This window comes from Anthonomus grandis, chromosome 15, assembly GCF_022605725.1.
Source record: "Anthonomus grandis grandis chromosome 15, icAntGran1.3, whole genome shotgun sequence".
NCBI lineage: Eukaryota > Metazoa > Arthropoda > Insecta > Coleoptera > Curculionidae > Anthonomus > Anthonomus grandis.
Window position 1 is genome coordinate 15261458 of NC_065560.1, and position 27151 is coordinate 15288608.

The 27151-nt window shown below is 32.1% G+C and overlaps 1 protein-coding gene across 1 annotated transcript; it reads left to right on the forward strand.

Moving 5' to 3' along the window:
* The first annotated feature begins 450 nt into the window (after nt 1–450).
* Nucleotides 451–25350, forward strand: LOC126745363 (protein abrupt). The gene is made up of 4 exons (XM_050453188.1): nt 451–725; nt 22312–22485; nt 22574–22823; nt 24806–25350. Exons 1-4 carry the CDS (start codon nt 480–482, stop codon nt 25123–25125), a joined length of 990 nt encoding a protein of 329 aa, XP_050309145.1. The 5' UTR covers nt 451–479; the 3' UTR covers nt 25126–25350.
* The last annotated feature ends 1801 nt before the right edge of the window (nt 25351–27151 follow it).

A 27151-nucleotide genomic window follows, 5' to 3' on the forward strand; every position in this document is an offset into this window, starting at 1 on the left:
GTAGGTTGCTGAGGGGTACGTATAAAAGAAAAAAAATTAATATTTATTCTGCCTTGATGCATAAAAATTTATAGAAAAAAATTAGAATTAATGTAACAATGTCAAAAAAATCAGCTGTTAAGTCGCACACCAGCAACCAGATACTAACACATCAACGCATTTAAAGTGGCGAATGCGTATTAAATTTATAAATGCCCCTAATTGCTAAGCTAATCATGCGATTTTAATGGAACCAGGTATTGAAAAACTGCATTTTTTTGCATGCGGCGAGGATAGCCTTATTCTTCTTCAATCAAGTAAAAAAGTAATAATCTACATATGCAATGCGGGTCCAGATATAAAAACAAACTGAAAATATCAACACACATCCGCACTGGCCGCTCGTTACGAAATTTTCTGGCACCTGTTAAAATGTTCTCCAGTAGCGGAAAATGGCTAATAATAGCTGTTGGGTCCAGTCTGGATAATCATCATACGAAATGTTGGCCCAGTATCGCAGTTTTTCCCCTTTTATCATGCACACAACTGACCTCTTCATGATGACCGATCAACAACAGTTTGTTTTAAAGTGGCATTACCACGAGACCACCCTTATACAGAACTTGCCATTTTTACTGGAGAACGATGTTTTAAGTGATGTTACTATTTCGGTGGGAGCGCAACATGTTAGAGCCCATAAGATTATACTGGCCATGTGCAGTGTGTATTTTCTTCAACTTTTTCAGGTAAAATTTATTATCAATTTTTTAAATGTTAACGTGGTTTTAAGTTTATTTTTGTCGCCTGGAAAAATTCCAGGTTTGTTGACCTAACAATAGTAGATGTTTCGCGTCGCAGTCAAAACTATGTCTTGATGTAGGTGTATAGAATTCTTTATTAATTTAGAGTATTTCGACCTTGGTAGTATGTAGCTAAAAGTATATAAATCGTTGTTTGCTTCGAATATTATACATACATATATAAGTATGTATGTATCAGACTTGACCTTTCACTTAATTTTTAAAATATTCTGGTACATGAATATCTTTAAACATTTATTTAATCTGTAAATACCTTTTTAAATTCTGATACGAATTTAAAAATACAGATTTTTATAAATGTATTTAAACATTGAACAAACGTACAGTTTTAGCAAGGAAAGTTTATTTTGCAAATTTAAATACGAATTTACTTGTATTAATTCTCCACTAGCCTCCTACGATTTCTGGCTTCTCCGGAAGTTTCAGCTATATTTATGTGTCGACTGCTAGACAGGCTTCCAGACTCCATCAAGCTACTATTTTTCAAATTCCTGTATTCCTTGCGGACAGTGGTCCATCATGATCGATATTCATCCTAGTATCCTAAGCGATACATGATAAACTTTTCATTTTATTATAAACTAGACTAAAGCCGTGGCTTCGCCCGCGTGGTACTTGACTAGATTATAGTGGCATGTCAGTCTTGGAGCTGAAAAAATTAATCATATGCTCATATTTGATTAAAACTATGAGGGTTAAACAAATTCCCATGCAAATATTTACGTCAATGAAAGAAAAGTTATAAGTCCCCAAACAAACAGACATTCACTTTTATATATAAAGGGTGATTGATGGTTGATGGTACTTTAGACGTTTACGAAGAACGGAAAATAAAATTTTTTTGAAAATTTGGGATCATAGATTTTAGCTGGTGATCTAACGATTAAAAATATTTTTAGCGATGCAGCGTTGCCGCTTATACCAAAAGGTAGTAGCAACTTTGTTATTTTAAATAGAATAAATACCCTGTATATTATTTTATTTTCTAATCCGCTATCGCTTTATGATTAACTTTGTATCAGTTGTTCCTTTATCTATCTTTAGTGGTTTTTCTAGAAATTAATTATTTTCTTTATTTTATGACCAAAACATAGCTCCAAATAAATTTTTATTACTAGGTACGGCTCTGGAACGCGCAGAAAATTGAAATTATAAAAGTAATTTACGGAAGTATTGTACATTAGTTTTCACTATAAAAATTTGTAGTACATTATACAGGGTTGCTCAAAATTAGTAATTTTACCGCTAGATACAAAAATTGTGAAAAATGTATTTTTTTAATGGAACACCCTGTATATTATTACATATTCTAAAAGGAAATTGAAATCCCTTTCTAACGAAGTCATGTTTCTATATCTACGTAGTTCGGTTTCTGAAACAAAAGCTTTCTGAAGCAAAAGTTTCTGTAAAAATCGGAATATTTTGACATATTTGCTTTGAATGGCCATGAAAGGTCATGACGCAACAATGCTATGCTAGTGATGTTTGACTTTTACATTTAGAGTTGATTAATAGTAAATACCCTTGGTGTTTTTTTTAAATACATTGACAAAATTGTAGCAAGAACATGCAGAAAGTGCAACGAAATGTAGCCCAATTTTAAAAAAATTGGTAAAAGAAAATTTGTGCGAATACAAAATAACTTTATATTTGGTTCACAACTTAAAAATGGTACAATGTTTACCCAAGCCTGTAACGTCTGATGAGGACAACATCATGAATGTTTTAGCCTATTTTCACGCATATCCACAAGCTTCCACCCGGAGTGCATCAGAAGATTTAATCCTAACTTATTATTCTGTGCAAAAAATTCTGGACGACAATAGTATGCATCGTTTTAAATTTTCAAAAGTACATCAGTTGAAACTGGATGATTAACAACGTCGCGTTCGGTATTTGAGATATTTCTGATACGCAGTCAAGAGGATCCAAACTTTCTAAAAAAAATAATTTGGACAGATGAAGCAAAGTTTTCTAGGGAAGGTATTTTTAATAGAAGAAATCAACAAGACAATAGCTTTTTCATTTACGACGGGTCATTAAACTCCCATAAATACCTTCAGATTTTGCACTCAGTAGTAGAAGATTTTCTGGAAAATTTAAGGGTTAAAGATTATCGCACTTGCTGGTTCCAATTTGATGGGATAACCGCTCATTGCACTGAGGAGGCGACATGTGAGTTATTTAAAAAATTCGATGACCGCTGGTTTAGGATTTAGATAGACCGCTTGGGATCATGAGATTGGCCTGCGAGATCACTAGATTTTTACTTTTGGGGTAATTTGAAGCAAATGGTTTACATGACACCGGAACAATAAACAGGAACTACGTCAACGACTTTTAATTGCATTAGTCAATAAGGTCCTTCTGAAATACAAGCAGCGACAACACATGCTGTACAACGCAGGATTTTGAAGTGCTTAGAAGTCAATGGCAATCATTTTGAAAATTTATTGTAAATTACTTATAATGTTAGTTTACTTATGTACTTATTAATAACTAATGAAATCATTCTTAAATTATGAATAAATTATGATTTATTTTAGAATATGTTATAGTATACAGGGTGTCCCATTTAAAAAAATAATTTTTAACAATTTTTGTATTTAGCGGTAAAATCACTAATTTTGACTAACCCTGTATAATGTAGAACAAATATTTGTAGTGAAGACTAATGTATAATACTTCCGTAAATTACGCTCATAATTTCAATTTTCTGCGCGTTCTAGTGTCGTAGTAATAAAAATTTATTTGGAGCTATGATTTGGTCAAAAAATAAAGGAAATAATTAATTTCTCGAAAACCACCGAAAATAGGTATAGGAATACCTTATACAAAAACAATAATAAAGTGATAGCGGATCAGAAAATAAAATAATATATTTAAAATAACAAAGTTGCTTCTACTTTTTGGTATAAGCGGCAACGCTGCATCGCCAAAAAAATGTTTAATCGTTAGGTCACTAGCTAAAACTCATAATGCTAAATTTTTAAAAAAATTCTTTTTTTAGTTCTCCGTAAACGTCTAAGGTACCAACAACCATCAATCACCCTGTATAGATTATAATATCGTAGAAACAATTAAGGAATTGGAAAAAAAACAAAAACAAAAATTTTTCCTACATTTTTTTTATTTTGGCAAACATACAGTATGTCTTACTTAAGGGTTAGCCACCCGTCTAAAATTTTTGTTTCTTGACCAATTTTCAAAAACTTTTTTTTGTTGGATAGATGGTCAAGAATGGCACTTATGAGCCAAGTTCGACATTTAGAGAAAGCAGGTCGCCTACTGTATTCAAGTTTGAAGTGCGAAAAATCGAGAAGTAGTATTAGCGATATTTATTTTTGAAAAATGGTACTGGATTATTGTTTAGGACCACTTAAAACATAAGTGTACCAAATTTGGTTATGATAGTATACAGGGTGTTAAATAAATTGGAGTCAAATTTTTAAAAGGCGCAATAACATTCTTAATCAAATACGAATATTTTTAAATTTTTGGAATGCGTCTTGAGAACACAAAGGTTGGAAATATCCTTCAATAAACAACAACCGATCATATTATCATACAATTTTGGGCTTCACAATAATACAACTTCATTTATACATTTTTTAGTTTTATTTCATTGTTAGGTTGCAATTCACACTTCACTAGTTACTTAATAATGTAATGTAGGCTAAGCAGCAAAAACTAAAAATATTTACCTTAAGGAATTACCTAACACCAACGATAATAATACTACTAGTATTTTATCTTTGCTAACACTCAAATTTAAAAATTAATGCTACAAAACTAAATATTAGTTCCTTCAATAGGTCCTCCATTAATTCTTATACATTTTTCTATGCGTCTTCTGTTGTTTACTACCACCCTTCTTAACTGTACCCTGCTTATTTCATTACACTCTTGTCTAATGCGCTTACAAAGATCATGTAGAGTTTGCGGTCTTGATTTGTACACTTTGTTTTTAAGGGTTCCCCAAAGAAAAAAATCTAAGGGAGAAAGGTCGGGGAAACGTGCTGGCCACTGAATTAATGGACTGTTTCGTCCTATCCATCGATTCGGATAATTCTGATTTACCAATTCCGCCCTACCACTGCATTGTGGATAGGCGCACCGTCAAATTGTATGTGTAAGTTTCTTGTTTCGGCTAACGGCAAATTATCGATTACGTCACTAAAATCACCTTCCAGGAATCGAAGAAAATTAAGTCCATTTAGATTTTCATTAAAGAAAAACGGCCCGATTATACGTTCGTTCAAGATACCTCACCATACGTTAATTTTCTGAGAATACTGCCTTTTACATTGTATGACCCAATGGGATTTACGTTACTCCACACTCTAATATTTTGAGATGACACAATGCCGTTTGTAGTAAATGTTGCCTCATCGGTGTATAAAATATTTTTCAAAAATGTAGGGTTAGCCAAATACTCGCCTTGTAACCACAAACAATATTCCATCCTGCGTTCTTCATCCCCGTGTTCCAAAGTGTGAAGGAATATAGGGTTGAAAGGCTTCTTGTTAGTTTTCTTTAAACACCTCCATATGCAATTTTTGGAAATATTTAAGTTGGCACTAGCAACTCTAATGCTAGATTGCGGATTAGCATTAAAGTATTCAAGAATTATTTGGTTATTATTATTTGCTCGATTACGATGTAAATGATACGTCCTCATTTACCTATTGAACCAGACTGATCAAACCCGTAGTTTATTCTGGCTATTGTTGAATGGTGGATGTTTTTACCAGGATGTCTCCTGTTAAATTCCGCCGCAGCTTCACGAAATGTTCTAACTCCATCGCCAACTATCCGCACTACTTGAACTCTTTCGTTTAAATTATAATTACCCATAATTGTTCGACAAGCAGTCTTTTGTGTTCTCAAGACGCATGCCAATTAGCCAAAAATTTTAAAAATATTCGTATTTGATAAAGAATGTTATTGCACCTTTTAAAAATTTGACTCCAATTTATTTCAACACCCTGTATACTATCATAACCAAATTTGGTACACTTATGTTTTAAGTGGTCCTGAACAATAATCCAGTACCATTTTCAAAAATAAATATCGCTTTCGATTTTTCGCACTTCAAACTTGAATACAGTAGGCCATGACCTGCTTTTTCTAAATGTCGAACTTGGCTCATAAGTGCCATTTTTGACCATCTATCCAACAAAAAAAAATTTTTGAAAATTGGTCAAGAAACAAAAATTTTAGAGGGGTGGCTAACCCTTAAGTGGGACACTGTATAATGGATTTAATTCAATTATCATAATTATGTTCAATTCCTCATAATTTTTGCCAGGCATTTGAAGATGGATTTAAAGCTTGATAAAGTTTGTTAATATGTCAGTGATTGATAATATAAAAGTAATAATAAATATGTTAAAATATAACATTTACTGAAAGCAAAAAATGCATTTTCTTTCGATGTGAAATATTGCGCTTAGAAACAGAAAAACTCGAGTGTTTAAATCCAAAAAAAAGATTATCAGTGGATAAGGAATAGCATTGTTTTTTTCAACATTAAAGTTCCGTTGCATAAATACTGTAAAGACTTTCCCCATCACTTGTACCCTTTAAATTGACGGTGTCTACTAGTAATAGAATCAATAGGCGACCCGCAACCAGAAGGTTTTTTTAAGTACTATACCAGCATACTAACTATAGCATCACTGGAGCCAACCCATTTGGCTCTCTGCTAATAAGCTGGCAAGAAAAATAAATTTCTTTGACTCTAAGGTTAACTCATTTAAAATATAATTAAAGAAAATTATGTAAACCTGGTATTTAATTTTAACTATATTAAGAAAATATAATGGCCAAATGTCTGTGATATGGTTAAGTTTTGATCTTATAAGTGGATTTCGTTAAAAAATAAATAAAATACTTACAAATCTTCCTACTCCTGTTGACGCACCGTTTCTGAAATTAAAAAATAAAAGCAATTTTTTCACTTACATCCTTAGCGGGGCAAGTAATTAGCTAAAAAGTTGAGTCTTGCCGTTGACTAGATTTCGAGAATTCAATATATTTTTGGATTTGGATTTCAAAAACAGTGAGTAATAAAATAATAAAATGGCTATTTTTTAAGTCTTTAAACTCTCTAAAAATACGAAAAACGTAATTTTTGACGAACGAATTTTTAAAAGATTGATTACTACAGTGGTTTGACTCCATGAGATAAATCGTAGTGAATATACGCGAATATACCTTAAACAATTTTAAAGTTAAATCACAAAATAGTTTTACCACTAATGAAAACTCTTTATTTTACTATCGAATCTAAATCATTTTAAACTGTTTTTAATTTTCTGCGAAATACGTGTCGAGAGTAAAGTTTTGGTTGGTAGTAAAATTGTTTTGTGATTTGAGTGTCACACCAAAGGTTCCAACCATAGGATCAATTTTTAATTGGTTAATAATCTTGGCATGTACGGTTAAACCGAAAATAGTTGTCACCTTAGTTAATTTGAATAAAACACCCTATCTATATATCACATTTTTAAACTATACGTGAAAATTTAAGCCCATCCTGTGTAAGCACGTTCTGTATAATTTATCCTTAGCATGTCTAATTGAAGCTTGCGGATATACAGTAAAATGCCAATACTTCTTTATTGGTAACTGGCTTTATTTTATTTAATTCGGGTTTTAATTTAGAGTCATAATAACTAAAATGATTTCGTAACCTTACAAACTTTCGTTGATTTATTGATGGTAGATTATTTGATCACATTATCCATGGAAAATAAATAGTCTCCTCAAAACCTCAATTGAGTAGTTAATATCTTCCATTTCAGACTTTTTAATTATTAACTTAATTTAAGTTACTTAACTTACTTTAATTAAGTTGATCATATAACACAATATTAATATTTTAATTTAATGTCACTGTCATTTATTAAACCATTGTGCCATTTTCATGGTTAATTAAGTAATTTACAAAATAAAAATGTTTTAAAAAAATATCAAATTTCATGAAAATGGTATTTTAACTTTCCATTAAAATAAAATAAAATATTCATTAAAAAAAAATTGGCTTTTCGCCATTTTAGTTAATGAAAGATATTGGATATTTATTGAGACTAAATAGTAGAACTTAAACTCTCTCTGAAAGGTTTATAACTTTTTATTATAACATTTTTATTTTTGTAGGCCTTTACAACTGAATTTAAAAGTTTGCAAGTAGACTAAAAGATATAAGACTAAAAGGAAGGTGGTATAACATTTAGAGACTTAAAATTATGCTTCCTTATAACCTGAATTTACAACAAGAAATAATAAAACCTTAAACTTGTAATCATAATGATCCCAAAGAACTTAGACCTATTAGTATATTATCACTAATTGCAATCAAATAAGTTCTTTTACAAATATAATATAATATATTTGCAGGCTCTCAGTCGGGTTTTTGTAAAGAGCTTAGCACAACTTGATTAATTAATATATAAGAACGTTATAAGAACAAATGAGGATAAAAGACCTGTCTGTGTTTATTAGATTTTAGTAAAATGTTTGATACCCTAAGTCATAAAATGTTACTATATAAACTTAGCGTCTTTTGTTACGAAATAATTCAACATTTATGGAGTTTTTTTTAATCATTAGGTTTCGGTAAAAAATAGTTTGGCTTAAACAAAAATAGGAGAATTTGCTAATGAAAACAAGTGGAACTTGAGTCTTGAATTTGGGGTCACTACTGTTTTCTCGGCATTTGCAAATATGCAAAATGTGTTTATTTGTGCTAGTCTTCAATAAGGTTATGGCACAGTCTAACATAGTTGAAATCTATATACTTTGGTTATGGTAAGGGTGTATCGCATAAGTCATTTTTTCTAAAGGTTTTATGTATCGGTTCTTTTAAGATCGAGATGCATGCCTATTTGCTAAGAAATTAACATTGTAAATTTAGTAATTGACATTTGTATTTTTTTTTCTTTAGCAAATAAATGTTTTTTGAACTTGAAGTTGAATTATGGTGACTACAAATTCTATTGTTATACCGGTAGTTGTCGAAGCTAAACATTTAAGAACTTATTTGGTAGTGCCCTCTCATTCGAAACCCATATTAAGAAAAAACGTATAGCATGCGTCTAAAACAGATAGGAGTGGTAAAAAGTTTATACGATTGTGTAAACATTATTTGTAATAATATAAATATTACGCAAAATACAATGATTTTCACAACTCAAAAATTACACAACATGCATGATAATAACCATATAATAAACTGAGCTGCTTCCTCAATTTTATCAAAGAAACGCATTTTAAAAATACTACTTAAATTAAAGGAAAGTACATCAACTTATATGATGAAAGAAGATAAATGCAAAGCTACTTGTTCGGTTGGTTTTAATAATATATGGATTCAATATATTTCATTTAGGTATTTTCTATTATTAAATTATATCACAGCCTTTAAATATTAAAAAAGAAACCTTGGAATTTTCTTTGTTACTTTTCGAAATCAAGTGTCAATTTAAAAAGAAGTATTTGAATAATTGTTCTAGGAAGCATCAAAGAGATAAAAAAAGATAATTAGTTTTATGTATTTAAATTTATTTTATTTTATTTACCTTGATAACCTTGATAACTTCCGAAACGTTGCTTTAAATTAGGTTTTGTTTTATTTGTTTTGTTGGTAGGATATTAAAAAGAAGAAACGAGCTCAGTGGTCGATAGATCAAATCTTAGCTCGTGTGTATATAAAAAATCTGTTATGCCTCAAGTGAATTATTGCCTTTAAGAATTATTGAACTTTAGTGAATTAAGTATAACGAAAGTTATCGTTAAAAATGATAAATTCTTTAATGTTTAAGAAATTAAAAAAAATTAGTTCATATGATTTCATTTGATTTGATTTGAAATTACTTTCAAAAATTGAGATGCGAAACCCGAGTATAAAACACCTTTTCACTGGTGCGTCAATTTAACGGAGTAATTTAACATTCAATAACCCTAATGTTATAAAGTTATTTTTATGGGCTCAAAAAAAAAAACAAAAAGTAGCAGCTGAAGAGGTTTTTAAAAATAGCGGGATAGACCTTTTTGCCAAGGGTCGATGTAATTTATAATGTTTATTATTATCTTTTTTTCAGCAATTTATTTTTGAATTTAAATATCTAAATAATACGCCATTTGAGATATTTCAATGATGGTTGGAGGTCGTCAAAAAATCAAAATTTTTTCATATACGGCGGTTTTTATTATAATTTTTTCAAAGAAAAAGAGCGATATATTTCGTATTTATATATTTAGTAATTTTTGTACTGCATTGACATAATTTAGGTTTATTGTATTATGCAATTAAAAAAATATCAGCCAATCCTAAAATGCATTCATAGATGTTCACGAAAGTACAGGCTTTGTAAAGGATAGAATTATGTGAAAATATTTTGATCCATATTGATGAACATGCTGACTTTAGAGAAAAATAATTTGGACCGACAAAGCAAAATTTTTCAGGGAGGAAATTTTCAGTAGAAAAAATAATAATTTTTGGGCTTATTTTAATTCACACGCGACAAAGAAAATGGGTTTTCAAGAAAAATGTAATTTAAATATATTTTGCCTTTTAAAAAATAATGAAGTAACATTTTTAATTTATGATAAGCCACTAAATTCCGCCAATTTCTTGGAAAATTTGCCAGTGCAACATTTTCGTACTTGTTGGTTTCAACTTAATGAAGCCTCGCTTCACTGTGGAGATAGTGCAACAAGAGAACTGCACGACATGTTCAATGTTGAATGGTTTAGGCGTATTGGACCATGGGATTGGCCGGCGAAATTGCCAGGTCTGTTACGCTTTGATGTTATTTGTTGTATAAAAAAAGAATGTACGCAACACCAGTAAACAGGAAAGAAGAGCTATGTCAGCGAGATATATATAGATATTACCTGTTTTGAAGAGCTAGATGAAAGGGAAATTAGAAGAGCGGCTAATGTATCTACCAGAAAAACATTTTATGAAAAATGTTCAGAGCATAATGGTAGTCATTTCGAAGATTTCCTATAAAAATATTTTTTTATCCATCGGTCTAGATACAATGTATTAAAATTTCTACATGCCCTTACTATTATTCGAACAGATTGTCCATGGAAAATAAATGAAGAGTGGTCGAGCTAAGTGATCTAAGTGCCAAAATTAAAAATTGCTAGAAATCAAACAAAACTTGACAAATAAGGAAAATAAAACAAATGTAATTTTTTTATGGACAATTGGCTTTATTAACAAACACAGAGATAAACTAAAACAAATGTTCTGTGGTAAGACATCAAAGAAACTTCGTAAAGCAAAATAAGTGAAGAAATAACGGAAATGATCTAAGTCCACAAAAATAGTAAATGATTAAAAATCTAAAATAGTGGTAAAAAATGTCCTATTGTCCTGATCAATGTACTTGCGCGAAGGTCTTTTTTCTTACTTTCCTTTATTTGCTCAATACCAGGCAAGACTAAGAGCTCAACCGACTTTAAATTTTGCACAGTCACACCCTTTTTTAATACACGGCACTTCTCCCATCCTATTAAGTCACTGACATTTTTCTAGTACAATACTATCCCGGGCTCTTCTTTCGTCACACGTAACCACGACGCTTGTGTAATGCCTAGTTTAGTTGTATTTATAAGTTTTGATGATAGATAGTTTATCAAAATCAAAAAAAAGGACATTCACCCATATCTAAGAGTCCGTATGACCTGGAAGGTCTAGTACCAAGGCAGTTGTGCATATAGGTCTCCTGATGGACCCGTCATGCCCCACCGGGGGTTACCAGAGCCCAACGGCCTTAGAGAAACCGATAAGGCTCTCTGGTCTGAAGGACTTAAAGTCGCTCGGTACACTGAAAGTGTTACCCAAGTATTTGAACCTGGCGCGCGTGAGTGCTGGGCACTCCCCGACTACATAGTCAACGGTTTCATCCTCCTCACAGCACCATCGGCATTCCGGGTTGTCCGCAATACCGATAGTATGGAGATGGCTTCTTAAGTGCCAGTGACCGGTTAAAAGACCTGTTAGTAGCCGAATTTCGCGTCTTTTTAGACGTAGTAGATTTTTGGTGAGACAGGCAGAGGGCCCACCTATGTGCGCTTTGGCCTGTCTCATAACAGGGGACTCAGTCCATCTTCGGTGGGTCCACTTGTCCAGCAGACCTCAGTCCAGAGACTTCATTGACACGACCGCAACGCATTTGGCGATACCAACTATGGGTTCCGGCCCCATCGGCACATTCGCGGATCCCAGTCTGGCAAGAGAGTCCGCTTCCTCATTACCTGCATGGCCTGCGTGGCCAGGTATCCAGACGACCTGGACCCTGCATCCAACCTATACCAGTTTTTTCAGGACTTTTATGCACTCTAGTACAAGCTTGGAGCTTATTTTTGCGGCCGTGATAGCCTTAATGGCAGCTCTGCTGTCCGAGCATATTGATACGACTGTATTGCAATTGCCGTTTTGACATCGTTTACTGTCTGAAGCTTAGAACGTTTTGCTTGTTTCTCGATAAGAGCAAAATCTCTATCTGAAGACGAAAAACTATGGCCGGAAACTAAAAATTTATGGTCGATGGTGTCAAAATGTCCATTGGCTACTAATAAAATGTATAAGAAAATGAACATTCGGTTTTTTAATTGGCCTGCGCAGTTGTCACTCCATATATACATAGTTTTCGCTTATAAGTTGAAAGCTGACCTGTGTTCAAGGCTTGTAGAAGACATGATGCCATTTGGTTGCCACCTCGGCCCGACAGTTCCTCATGCTAGATGCACATTATCCCATCTGACGTATCTTGCACATGTATTCCAAAATTGTAGCATGACAACTGGCGACTGTAATATATACTACTATGCGTTAATTTTGGTAGGGAAAAAACTTTCTGTAGATCCATGGTAATGGTACAGGTATCGCTACCTGGAAGAGTACTACTCGCACTGTCTTCTTGAATGACCTTTAGAGCTTTATCTGTTTTTCTATGAAGCAACTCCAGCTCGTTTTTAGCTTTTCTTGATACATTAAAGTCTATGTCCTTGCTCCTTAAAAAAAGTAAATCACAAGTGTTGCACGTATCAACTCTAGGTCTTCTAAAAGAAAGATTTGGAAAATCCTTTATAAAAACTCTTCTATAGAATTTGTATGTTATAGTGCAACCAGGATGTTTAATTTTAAAAGCGTTGAATAGCTTATAGACATTAAGGTCCGGACTGAGATATTCTTTTTCACTTTTTGAACGGCTGTAGTGGCTCTCGTCCCTCGGAAAGCTGTTGATGTGGTCTTTTACCATCTGTCTATCATGAAGAGTGTACTTTTATTTTTTACAACCTCCTCGTTTATCCTTGAAAGTTGTATGCCCCTCCTCTTTACGCCTAACAAGCGTGGTAATCTTTTGCGGACTGATATTTCCAAAAACGTTTTTTTACATACCCTTTTTACGTTACCTTGCCCATCTGGAACAGCAAAAGCTATGGTACATTGTCGTCTGTTTTCTGCTGAATCATCATAGGTACCATGGCGACGACGTTGGACTGGTAAAACTTGCAATAATCCCATGAGATAGCTGCCTTGCTCGTTGAGTTCAAGGCCATGGTATAGATCGAAAAGCTTAACTTTCATGTCAATCACATCCCTACAGCTAAATTTACATTTGAAGGTGATCTGAAATTAAAAAAATCTCAGGGTAATGTAACTATCGGCTACAAAGATTTAACGCGAGCGGTCTAAAATTTCAAGCGAAATATCGTTAAAAATCTCGTACTAACCTCATTTTTGGGAACGGCTTTTCCGGGTTTTTGCAGCTTTGATTTTTGTGTAACATAAAAATTTTCACTCAATCTAGCTTCACTCTGTTTTTTTCTTCTTGATTTCGTATTTGTATTATCGCCAAACGCAATAGAGTTCATTGTAATTACTTTAACATATAAATACACAGACAATAATAATCGAATCTAACAACAAACCAACCAAGAATATCGACCTGCATAACGGCACTTAGATCAATTAGCAAAGAATATGATGCCGGGCATAGAGGTGGCCCCATCTTTGGACTTCGTTTGCAAGCCCTAGGGTGAGATTGGCACTTAGATCTCATAGTAGGATATTGGCGGTGGCACATAGAATATATTGAGAGAAAACAAACGAAAATGTATATTTTGGCATTTAGATCATTTAGCTTGATCACTCTTCAAATAGTCCTATTAAAACTTTATTTGAGTAGTTAATAATAATATTTTTTTGTTTAATTAGGTTTATTATAAAACATAATATTAACTAAAACTTTCACTTTGGTGCAGAAATCTGGCAAAAACTCTTAAATATATATAAACTTCACCCGTTTTTCTGCTAAATATTAAGTTAATCCTTAAAATGTTTCCATAAAATCGAAAGTATAATTTGATATAGTGATAATTTGATTTCGCAGACATTTAAAAAATATATTATTTAAATAAAATAAAATAAAATACTGACACGAAAACCTTCGCTACATTAAAAATGAAGTAATTTACATGTAAAGACCGCTACGTCACTTCACACTTTACCTATTTGTCCGCTAAACAAAATTCAGGCAAGACTTCAATGGTACCATTATTATTAAATTCACAATGTTATTAAAAGAAAATAAAAGACTTAGAATTAACTATATTAGTCTGTATGTAGTATTTCTGTTTAAGAAATTGTTTAATTTAAATTGAAATTATTTGATCTCGTCATCATTATATTGTTTAAAAATGCAAGATATTTGAATAAAACATAATACGGTCCTGAGAACCTGAAGCTGAAAATAACGCGAAAACCATAGAGTAATTAAAAGTATGTTTTAATATTCATTTCTCTATGCCACTGACGCACTTTTTTTTCCTCGATGCGACGCCGACGCGACGGGGTTAATTTTATTGACTAAGTAGGTACTGTCACAGATTTTACATTTTAAATCTGTGGTACTGTGACAATAATAATTGACGAATTTTTAAAGAGGTTTGTTTTACTTGAAAATTTTTTTTGCAATTTTTTTATTCGATAGTTTTATATTTTGCAACAAATATAAAAAAATTAAATGAAAAGTATGAAAACGAGCGAAAAAGCTGTTCTTTTATTTTTTGCTTCTTTACTGTATAATTAATAAAAAGATTATAAATCATAAAAGTTTTTTTATGTAAACAATAAAGGATATATCCGAAATATTTAAACTATAATAATGTAAGTTTTATGGTATATTAAAGGTAATTAAAGATTTTTAAACAATAAATTCGAAAAAAAAAAAAAAATTTTCGTTTTTGTTTTTAATCTATAGGTTGATAAGATGTACAGATTGATACATTATATACCTATATAGATAGAAGTACTTTTTTTTTAATAGTTAATAAAATAAATTATTAGACTGAGGTAAGATAATCCTTAAATTATATACTTAAAATAAAGTCCAAAATGTTGTTTTTGTAGAAAACGAAAAAAATGCTCTCGGGAAAAAAATATTTTAGTACTAAATATTGGGACACATATAACAGTAATGTTTTTAGGAGGAATGAATATTTGGGGTGATAGAGTTCAGTGTCTTTTATATGATGAGGCCATATTCGCGTTGTCGAAAATGTTGGACTTATGTTGTTTTTAAAATAAACGCCTCAATTATTTAATTTTCGTAATTAGTTTTTATTTCAAAAAGTATTCGCTATTTTAAAAAACGGCAAAACAAGGCAATGGTATTTTTAAGTTTTTACCTTATGTAGCAAATTTTTATATTCAGGAGAGGATGGCAATGGCTGAAACTAAGGGATAATGGTTATTTTTTATGTTATTTGTTATCTTAATTTCATTGTTAAAATACAAATTAAAACACCGTACCAAAATGTAACTTAAAGCTTATATAATTATATTTTTGCAAGCAGTTACATTATAATAATTGATGGCTTCGTACACCTATTATAAAATAAGTAAAAATTTTTAGAATATCGTATATGTACATACCTAATCCTAAATAATAAATTTGTGGTCAATAATATTATAAAATTGAAAATTCTTATAAAACTGTTCCAACACAAATATATATCTATAATAAAATTTAATTTTACAACTACTATTATCATTATACAAGATCTTCCAACGAAGAAGAAAAATTGTATTATTTGATTCTCCCTGCCCCCAGTAGGTATTTCTCAAAAAAATCAAAATAACTAATCGATGTATTTTAGCTCGGAGAATTCGAAAAGCGTAACAAAAAACCAATTGCCTGAGAAACAAAAGACTTTTTGTTCAAGATTTTCTTCAAAATTTTTGTCCAATTTTTAAATTTTTTGACAATTTTTTTTAATAAGTTTTTTTAATTATTATCAAGTAAGTGCCCAAATAAATATAAATTTAATTCAAAAATATAATGAAAATGTGCTTTTTCCTTAATTTTTTTAATCAATTTTTTTTTCATTGTACTCGAAAGGAAAATGCTGTCAAAATATTTAAAAAAATTGAGGGTGACATTTGAAATATAAAATAGGGGTAGTTTCTCGGGGATGAAATACGCAAGGGTAGTTTTGAATACATTTTTAGAAATAGCATTGTCTTCAAAAATGTCCAAGTTCTACGCTGTTAACGTTGTCGTGAGACACGCTGTATAGGAAACAATAAAACTTTTGTTGTACGAAATAACACTGTTACCAGCAAATACCATTAAAATGTGCACGGTGTTATTGATAACGTCACAGATTTTACTAGCTACGCTCAGCGTAAGCATAAGCGTAGCTAGTTAAATCTGTGTTAAAACGAAGTAGTTAAATAATCCGTAGAGGACTCCACGTCGCGGCGGTTAAAAATGCACTTGGAAGGGTTTAGGATATATCGTTTTTTTGCGAATGTATTTTTTTTGTTAAATTATTTTTTCTCCGAACTTACAGAAAAAGGTTTGCTGGATGCCTAGAACTTCTTTAAAATATCGTGTGAAGTCTACTATTGTATTCTATCTAAATTTCCTTGAAGTATGCCAATATTTAATTGAAAAATTCATATATTTCTTAATTTTTACTACAGTTCTCATATAGTTTTAGCCATGCATCCTTTCTCTGCAATACAAAAAAAAATAAGTCAAAAAGTGTAACGGTGTCCAAATAAAACGATATACATATTATTATGCAAAACCTCTAAAAAGCAATTTTCGGGCCTGGGCAACGGAACCTTAAAGTAGATTTCGATAGATTTATTTTAAAACCCCACAATTAGACTTTTGACTTAAATTGGATTTAGCTTTGGGAATCAACTTGTTAGTATGTTTTCAGGCTCTTGATTATAACTCAAAAATACTTTCTCAAGCTTATATATAGATAAAATAAATTTTTTTGCGTATTAAATATAAACACCGCGCGCGCGACCTAAAAATTCGGTTAACTTAACATGATAAATAAAGGATTTACAATTTTAGAGTTTTTCATCAAAAATTTTCACCTCTATAAAGTTTTTTTTTTAATTTATTTAATGATGATAGTTTACAAGATATCGGGGAAAAACGAAATACTTAATTGTTTATAAGGTTTGACATTTTTTATGACCATCCATTTTTCTGATACAATGTCTAGACATTATTCCGAGTCTAATGATCTATCTTAGTTATTTTTAGGATGCTGAAATTTATTTTGAAACTTTTTTTACTTATTCATTAGACTACTATACCAAGTGGAATGTACCAAATTCTACTGAGCTGTTAGGCGTAGGAACAACGCTATGAGTCTGAAATGTGATTGCTCCCATTGGGGTGGGCACCCAAAGACCAAAACATAATCAAAGTCATTTTCCCATGGTTTCTTGAGGCAAATTTAACATTTTAAAACAATTCATTGTACTCTATTCCAAAATTAAAAATACTTCTTTTTATGTCAAGAAGTGCGATATCATCGTTTTCAGCATATCATTCAAGGAATTGAAATATTCAAAAATATTCGAGGTATCACATCTAATATTTGAAAATAAAGAGAATTTCCCGGCTAACGGGAAGTGATAGAAAACGCAATCGTTTTCCATAATACTTTATAGAAAACGATTTTCCGATGATGGAAACGAAACGCGCCTTTACGCAAAGCAACTAGATACCTTATTATTTTTTTTTGCTTAAAATGTAAAGAAGTTAACTCTTTAAGTATTCATGGTCGAAAATTTAAACCACCCTGACTAATGGTTTAAAGGCTCGGTGGTTCAAAAAATAGACCATATTTTGATGTTGCTTTGCAATGCGCTGCCGAAGCACAAAATTTAAACCACCTATTGGAGCTCGCTCCGTGGACATTTTAACGTTTTTTTTTACTTTGGCGGTTAGATTTCTTATTCGGTGGATAGCAGCATTGATGAAACACCTGTTACGAATTAAATTTGAGGTTAAAATAAACAAAAGTTATAGTAGAAAAGTATAGTAGAAAATAGTATAGTATAGTAGTATAATATAGTATAGTAGAAAAGTAGAATAGTTATAGTAGAAATAAACAAAAGTATCTGTGTCTAAATTGATAAATACTATTAGATCCTGCAAAAAGTGACAGCTTACATCATTCCAGTAAGTATAGATATTCAATTTACATAAATTTATTAGTATGTTGTAAAAAAAACATTGTTTTTATGTGGTCCTTTTTTACTACCACCGCTCCACTTAGAATATTGAGTTTCACTAATTATAAAATACCTATACAATATTTTCTTGCAGGTATGGAGCCATTGCTATTTAAGACGGTAGGAGGTTTGACTTACGATGAAGTCAACACACAAATCGACACATTTTATGTCGATACACTGTCTTCGGGGTGTGAGTCAGAAATTGATATGGACTCCTCCGATATAGAGGACGAAACTTTAGTTCCTACAGTTAATGGGTCTACCAATAGAAGTGATAGAAGTTTAGTGGGCTATGCACGCAAAATGGTATGTGTCAAAACGCGGATCAAGCGTCAGTTGTGTTAAGTATACTTTGACATTTCATCATGAATCGTTTAAGTCAAGAGCAACGTATAGCTATCGTGAAAAGGTATTACGAAAATGCGCAATCGGTTAGAGCCTGTTATCGTGCTCTTAGACAAGATTTTGGCCATCGTGGACGGCCTTCTGAGCTTGCAATAAGGCGTACAATTAATAACTTTGAACGGGAGTACACTCTTCTGGATAATAAGCCACCAACGCGACAAAAAAGTGCAAGGACCGCTGAAAATATCGCCGCTGCAAGAGAAAGTGTTGACGCGAATAACAATGTGTCTGTTTTGCGCCGTTCTCAGCAATTAGGCATTTCACCAATGTCTCTGTGGCGCATTTTGAAGAAAGACTTAGGCCTACATCCATATAAGATGGTTCTAACTCAAGAATTGAAGCCTGCTGACCATGGTTTGCGAAGAACGTTTACCGACTGGGCCCTGTTGCAGTTGGAACAAAATGCCGGTTTTGGGAAACAAATCATCTTTTCAGATGAAGCCCATTTTTGTCTTAGTGGCGTTGTCAATACGTATAAATAATGAACTTAAAACTAAGGTCACTTTAAATAAGAGTAGTGACTTTCACAATTATTTAACGAGGGAAAGACAATGTGTTTATCTATCAAGATCAAGGACTGACAAGCGGATAAACAGTGTAATTAGCCATTCAATAAGGTGCTATAATGAACTTTCACCATTTATTGTGAATATAAAAAAAACTAGTGTGTTTATAAAAAAACTAAAAAAACATTTGGCGGAATTAAATGCTGTGTCTGAATGACCTATTTTGTTGAAACTAAAGTTTTATATTAGAGAAAATTTATATAGTTTTGGTATTTTTTGTTTTGGGGTTGATTTGTGGGTTAAAGGGATAAATATTGAAAGTGTTAATTTTTTTTTATAGTTTATCTAAGCTTATATTATCATGTATACTTAACTGACTATTTAATTTAAATGTTAAAATATTCCTAATGAAGGACTTGTTATCAGTTTTGTAAACTGTTTTAAGTTTAGTAATAAAGTTTATTAAAAAAAAAAAAAAAAATTGCCGCTTCTGGTGTCAGAACAATCCCCAGAAATTAGTACAGGTGCCATTGCACCCGTTAAAAGTGACTATGTAGTGTGGTTTGCATATCGGTGGAATTATCGGTCCATACTTTTTTGAGGATGCAGGGGGGCGTACTGTGACAGTCAACGGAGAGCGCTACCGCGACATGATAACAAACTTTCTTTGGCCTGCAATTGATGGTGGAGACTTCGAACAGAACTGGTTTCAACAGGACAGAGCAACATCACACACCGCCCGAGCCACAATTAATTTATTAAGAGAGTGTTTTGAAGATCGAATAATTTCGCGACATGGCAATATCAACTGGCCACCAAGGTCCTGTGATCTTACTCCCCTGGACTTTTTTCTTTGGGGAAATGTGAAGTTGAAGGTGTATTCTAACAATCCTCAAACCATCAATGAGTTGAAAGTTAACATAACTAGGGTTATTCGCGAAATTCAGCCCAACTTGTTAGAAAAAGTGATTGAAAATTGGGTTCATCGTCTAAACGTCTGCCGCCGTAGCCGAGGTGGACATCTGAATGATATTTTGTTTAAAACATAATGTTACATAATAAACTACAACATGAAACATCAATCATAGAAATTAACCAATTCGTTTTTATTTTTTAGCAATTTAAAATTATATCATTCTTATTGGTAGACCCTATATAACAGATATGGAAGAAGATCTGCCGGTTTCTGAGGAGGAAGATCCAAGTGATAATATCCCCCTTTCCGAACTACAACAACAGTGGTCAAAAGGTAAAATTCCTGTTTGGACTAATGTTCATAGACCTGATCCTCTTCCTCAATTTACCGAACCTTCTGGAATTCCTCAGTTTATCAAAAACATTAATGATCCAACACCGTATATGATTTTTGAACTGTTTATTACTAAGGAATTTATTGATACTTTAGTGTTTCAAACAAATCTTTATGCCGAGCAGGAAAAACTTTCAACTGGGAAAAGCTATGTCCCTACAAATCAGTGTGAAATTAATGCTTTTCTGGGCATTAATTTGTTAATGGGTATCAAACGTAGTCCCAACTATAAAGATTATTGGTCAACTGCTTCTTGCCTAATTCCTAATCAAGTAGTTGTAGTTGATGAGTCAATGATTAAATTTAAGGGTCGTAGTAGCCTTAAGCGGTACATGCCAAAAAAACCAATCAAAAGGGGGTATAAGATGTGGATCTTAGCTGATAAATCTGGTTATTGCCTAAAATTTGATTTGTACACTGGAAAATCACCTACTGGTGAGATAGAAAAGTGCCTTGGCTCAAGATTCGTTACAAATTTGATAAAACACTTAGAAAATAAAGACCATGTGTTATATGTTGATAATTTTTTTACTAGCGTCGATCTATTTCAACAATTGAAAGAAAGAAAAATCCATGCTGTTGGAACCGTAAATGTTAATCGTCGTCATATGCCAAAACTTAAACCAGACAAGAATTTGAAACGCGGTGATGTGCAATGGTTTACAAGCAGTACCGGATTGTTAGCTGCAAAATGGAAAGACCGCCGATGTGTTCACATGTTATAAAATTTTCATCAGCCAGAAGATGTAGGAACAGTAAAAAGAAAAGAGAGAAGTGGACAAATTACTGAAATTTCATTCCTCAATCTATAATCGATTACAATTCTAATATGAATGGAGTCGATATTTAACCAAAGACTTTCAACTACAAGATTGACCGTCGCAGTAAAAAGTGGTGGCATCGAATATTTTTTTACTTAGATGCATTATATGATGCATATTAGATGCATCAATTGTAAATTCCAATATTATTTATAATAGGTTGGAGTTATCAAAAATATCTGCTAAAGATTTTAGACGAAGTGTCATAAACAGTTTAATCTCAGAAAGGCTTGTAAATCGAAAGAGAAATTTGGTTGCACCATCAGGTGTTGAAATAAAAAATACAAACCTTACGTACCCTTAGAGATAAGACAGCAGTCATCTGCTCATCAACCTACAAGGAGTGCCAGAAGAAGATGCGCGGTTTGTAGCGCTAAGGCTAACCCAGTAAGGACGGATTGGGTATGTTCCATATGTAAAGTCCCTTTGTGCTTGGGAAAACGTAAAAAGTGTTTCCAAAGTTATCATGCAACGTAATTTTTAGTACCCAAGTTTGTATGAGTTTTTAAATAAATTTGTTATCTTACTGTTAGTTTTTTTATTTTATGTCGCGGTGGTCCACAATATGATTTACCGAATTATTCAAATTTAACAAAAAACTGATTGGCAGTTTTTTATTTTTTTATTATTACTAATGTATTAAATTACTACAATTTTACAAAAAATATAAAAATTCATAAAAAAATAGTTTAGCTCCACTAGGTATTTTTTTACCAACTAAATTAGGCACCGCGAGTTAAAGAGTGTTTCCTATATCCTGGGCATCCCGGTACACAGATAAAAATAAGAACTTGTCTTGCTAGGTTTACTATTGGTTGTTAAAATCATTTAAAATATTAAATTTTTTTATGTCAGAAAAATTATTTAATTTATAATTGTGTCTTAGGAGATGAAAAACACTCAACATCCAGTTGTAGTGTTGCACAATGCCAGTATAGAAGATGTGAGAGCTATGCTAGCCTTTATTTATAGAGGTCAGTGTGTGGTATCTAAAGATCAACTACCTAATTTGCTGTCTGTGGCCAAATTGCTAAAAATTCAAGGACTTTGCGACATGAAAGTAAGTTTACATATTTTATTAGTTGTTTAACATTTCAGTTTTGTTTGTCATTCGTTATATATATTTATTGGGCATATTTCCATTCTAGGTTCCTGAAAAATCTATCCAAGCAGAAAGCATTCCACTCCCTAAACAGGATGTATCTGATGAAAGAGAAAGAGAATTTGAAAACTTTTCAGAGGCCCATACAGAGCCTGAAAATTCTTCTTATAAGCCAAGTTGTATAAATATACGGAGGCACAGTGGTGGGGGTGGATATAGTACAGCTATAAATTTGTCTATAGACAGCAAGAGGTTGAGATTCTCTTCGTCTCCCACTTGGGGAAAAGCGTCACGAGGTGTGTGCACATGTACAGTGACCGCCTAAAGTTCCGCATAAATTCGATAAAATTTAGAGACATGATTTTTTGAGAAAACGCTCGGACCCGTCAATTTTTATTTTTTTGCGCATTATTTCACATAAATGTTTGTATACAGGGTGGAACAAAAAAAAAGATATGACGTCATCGGTCCTTTTTTTTAAATGGAATGCTACATTTTTTATTGCGTTTATGAAATATAAGCGAAATTCCAAGCAAGTTTTGTATAACACACCTTATCTCAAAACTCAACTATTTCCGAAACATTTACATTTAAATAACAAGAATTAAGGTAAAATCGAGGATAAAAATAATGTTATAAACACTGCCAACTATTTCTATTTCCATGTTTGCACTTGTAAAGAATCTCCATTTTCGGATGTCACTGTTAGTTCGAAAATTAATAGTTTTTATCAGAATAAATTATGGCTAATTTAACGGAAACCCAACGAATTGAAATTTTGATGATGCTAGGGTACGGGGATCGAGTGCGCACGCAAAAAGAAGTAAGTGAACTGTTTAATGCCAAGTACCCAAACCATCCTATTTCTCAGTCAACAGTTAGTAGAATAGAGCACAAATTCATAACTTCGGGTCATGTTAGGGATTTGCCAAGATTAGGTCGTCCAAAAATTTCTGAAGAAACAAAATTAAACGTTCTGCTCTCCGTCGAAGAAAATCCAAACAATGCAACTTCAGAACTTTCAGTTGATAATAATATAGCCGGAACGTCAGTAACATCTTAAAAGCAAATTAATACCACCCTTATAAAATTAGACTAATACACGAATTAAATGGGGACGATCCTGATCGAAGAAACCAATTTTGCGAGCAAATGATGAACATTTGCAATGATAACCGTCAGTTTGTGTTAAGAGTTTTGTTTTCGGATGAAGCAACTTTTTGTTTAAACGGTGTCGTAAATGGGCAAAATTGTCGGTACTGGTCAGTGTCAAATCCACACTGGGTAACTGAGGCTCATATACAGTACCGTAAATTTATTAATGTTTGGGCTGGTATCGTGGAAAATAAAGTAATAGGGCCATACTTAACAGGACAACGCTATTTGAATTTTCTTCAAGAAGATCTTATCCCTGCTTTGGCTGCCTTATACCCAGACGAACAAGACTCTGCTGTCCCGATAGATAATTTGTGGTTTCAGCAAGACGGCGCACCACCACATTTCTTTCGAGATGTCCGTAATTACTTGGATACAGTGTTCCCAGGAAGATGGATAGAACGAAGAGGGCCAATAGAGTAGCCGGCCAGGTCACCAGACCTAAATCCCTGCGACCCCCATAGGGGGATAACTGAAAAGTCAGTTTTATATTGAGAAGCCAAACAACGTCGGAGATTTGAAAAATAGAATTAGATATGAAATTAGACGTAGGTATATCACCTGAAATAATTGATAGTGTTTTACATGAGTTTGTAAATCGTCTCGCTTTCTGCGAAGAAGTAAATGGGAATCAGCTTGAACACTTGATACATTAATAAGAGTTTTCACAGTTTATAACATTTTATCCTCTATTTTATCTTAATTTGTAAATAGACGTACTTACTTGGTTTCGTGATGGTTAAATGTAAATGTTTCTGAAACAGTTGAGTTTTGAGATAAGGTGTGTTATACGAAACTTGCTTGAAATTTTGCCTATATTTCATAAATGCAATAAAAAATATAGCATTCCATTTAAAAAAATGACAGATGACGTCATATCTTTTTTTTTGTTCCACCCTGTATACAAAAATTTATGTGATATAATGCGCAACTTAAAATAAAAATCCACAGGTCCGAGCGTTTTCTCAAAAAATCATGTCTTTAATTTTTATCGAATTTATGCGGAACTTTAGGCGGTCACTGTATAGGTAAGCACGTAGAGCAGATTAAAAAAAAATCCATAAGACTATTATTCACTTACTCAGTTGTTAACTTTATGAAAATAAATAAATGTTTTTTATAGCTCCCTCGGAGAATACAAGCCCCTGTTCGACTGAGGACACGATTCCACCATTTCCTACTGCAACAATAACGAAACCGAATATAAAACAATCGACAAGTCCAAAAGAATCATCAGAAACCTGCAAATGCTTTCTATGTGGAAAGTATTTGAGTAACCAGTATAATTTGCGGGTACACATGGAGACGCATGAAGAGGCGTATCACGCTTGTCACGCATGTCCTCACGTGTCTCGAAGTCGAGACGCCTTAAGAAAGCACGTGTCGTATAGACACCCCGAACAGTACGTCGCGAGAAAACGAAAAAAGACTGAATGTTCTTAAGTTTATTTTTATTGAAATTGGGATAAAAAATTTAATCAGTCTGGATAATTTTTTTTTTAGATCAATTTACATTATATTCTATGGTGCGATTTTGGGCTAGAGTAGTAATGAGCCCTGCACCTATAATAATTGAGTTAAAATTAGAAAAAGACATATGTACTACTTATGTGATCAATATTATTGATTCATTATGAAATTTGTTATTAAAATAGTATTTGTTTTTAATCATTTTTTCCCTCAAGCCCTATATAAGTGTAAAATAAATTAATAGAGAGCATAAAGAAATTGCATCATTAATAAATGCTCTTAGAGAATGTAGGTCTCTAGCCTTTTCTATAAAATCCAGTAGAGGAGGTTCTTTAAATTTTTATTACTATCGATAAAAAGGAATTAACCTACGATTGTTATTTTAAATAAAAGTCTTTTTTTAGGCCCTTACAAATGTTTATCAATTAAGAAGAGAGTTCCTTATAGTTTTTTCTGACTTCAAGAACATACCAAATTCTTAATTATTTAACCGTAGAGATTAAACATGTCATAAAATTTTGAAGAAATTCGATGTAACACCCAATACGAGGGTGGTTCCATTAAAAAAAATTGTTTTATTTTTCAAAATAATCTTCTTTCAGTTTTTTACACTTTTCCCAGCCGTGTTTATTAAGTTCGCCACCCTTTTTATAGTAAGAAGTGTCTTGCCCCTTACTGGTTTGGACATTTTAAATAGGCGTGTAAAAGATTAAATCATAAAATGTAATAAAAACTATTTTTCCGTGATTACTTGATTAAAAATTAAAACTTTTAACGTAATTATGGCACCCTGTCTTAAATTTTTTAAAAATAATGTTTTTCTATGAGGATAAAACAAAAGGTAGCAAATACAGTATCATTGTTTTTAGAATATTATTTTCTATCGAAATACGTAATAATGTACTAAGTGTCCCATTTAAAATAAGACAGTTAGTGTAACTTCCTGTTAAAAACCGGAAGTGGTGGAAAACAATAGAATATATCAAAAGATCTTATAACTATTCTATCGATATACAAAATTTCATTTGTTTATCTTGAAAAGTAAAAAGGTTATTAAGTGTTCCCTTTTTTCTGTGTCATTTGGTATAGAGAAGTGGTGGTTGCATGCAAACTGATCGAAATTCTTCTGAGAAATCTGCTAGAGTCCTCGCACACAGCTTAACTACGGAAGTAAAAAAAAGTTCGTCAGTCTCGCGCTTGGCAACGGAAACCATTGTAACTAACTTGACAGTTTGACGTAACTAATTGAACTAATCAAAATAGTAGAAAGGCGTCGCCAAATTAAGGCGGGAAAATTCAAATTTTACTTAATAAGAAATGTCATGTTATTATTTAATCGCAATAAGCATAAAGGTTACTTTTTGTTCAGGTGTTAGCATCGGATATTGATCAAGATAAAATAAAATTCTTCAGCTTTATTTTACACATCTAAATTAGTAAATGTACTCCAATAATCAGTTAACAATAGTGTACAAGACCAATTTCATAATGGAAATAAAATAATGTTTTTATTCAATACATTTATTATTTAATTTTCCTGAAATATAATTACTTAAAATTATATACATAATATACAATAATTCATTATAACAGATATTATATCAAATTAGAATTATTCTAAAAATGTTTAAAAGTATTTTGTTAGTGCTGAACTACAAAACTATAAAAGGCTAACAAATTCAAATTTCTACAGTGCAGATTCTAGTCTTCAACATTGTGACCCAAAAAAAAGGAACATTTTATAAAGTATATAGTTTAACTAGCAAATAATTAAGTTAATCTTTTCAGATAATACTTGTACTAACATCTATGTAATAAGCCTACACAAGTTAAAATAATACATAATCTATATTACTAAAAATGATTTAAAAACAAAACCTGTCACACCCAGACATGTAGAGCAAAAAGATACATATGTTCATAAAATATAACTGCACCTAAATGAAATATTCTATAAAAATTTATAATAACCTTCTTAAGTATTATCTAAAAAATATAT

Coding starts and splice junctions, on each gene's coding strand:
- LOC126745363 (XM_050453188.1), top strand. CDS start 480: ATGTTGGCCCAGTATCGCAGTTTTTCCCCTTTTATCATGCACACAACT. Junction 726..22,311: donor ATTTTCTTCAACTTTTTCAG/GTAAAATTTATT, acceptor ATTGTGTCTTAG/GAGATGAAAAACACTCAACA. Junction 22,486..22,573: donor AAGGACTTTGCGACATGAAA/GTAAGTTTACAT, acceptor TTTCCATTCTAG/GTTCCTGAAAAATCTATCCA.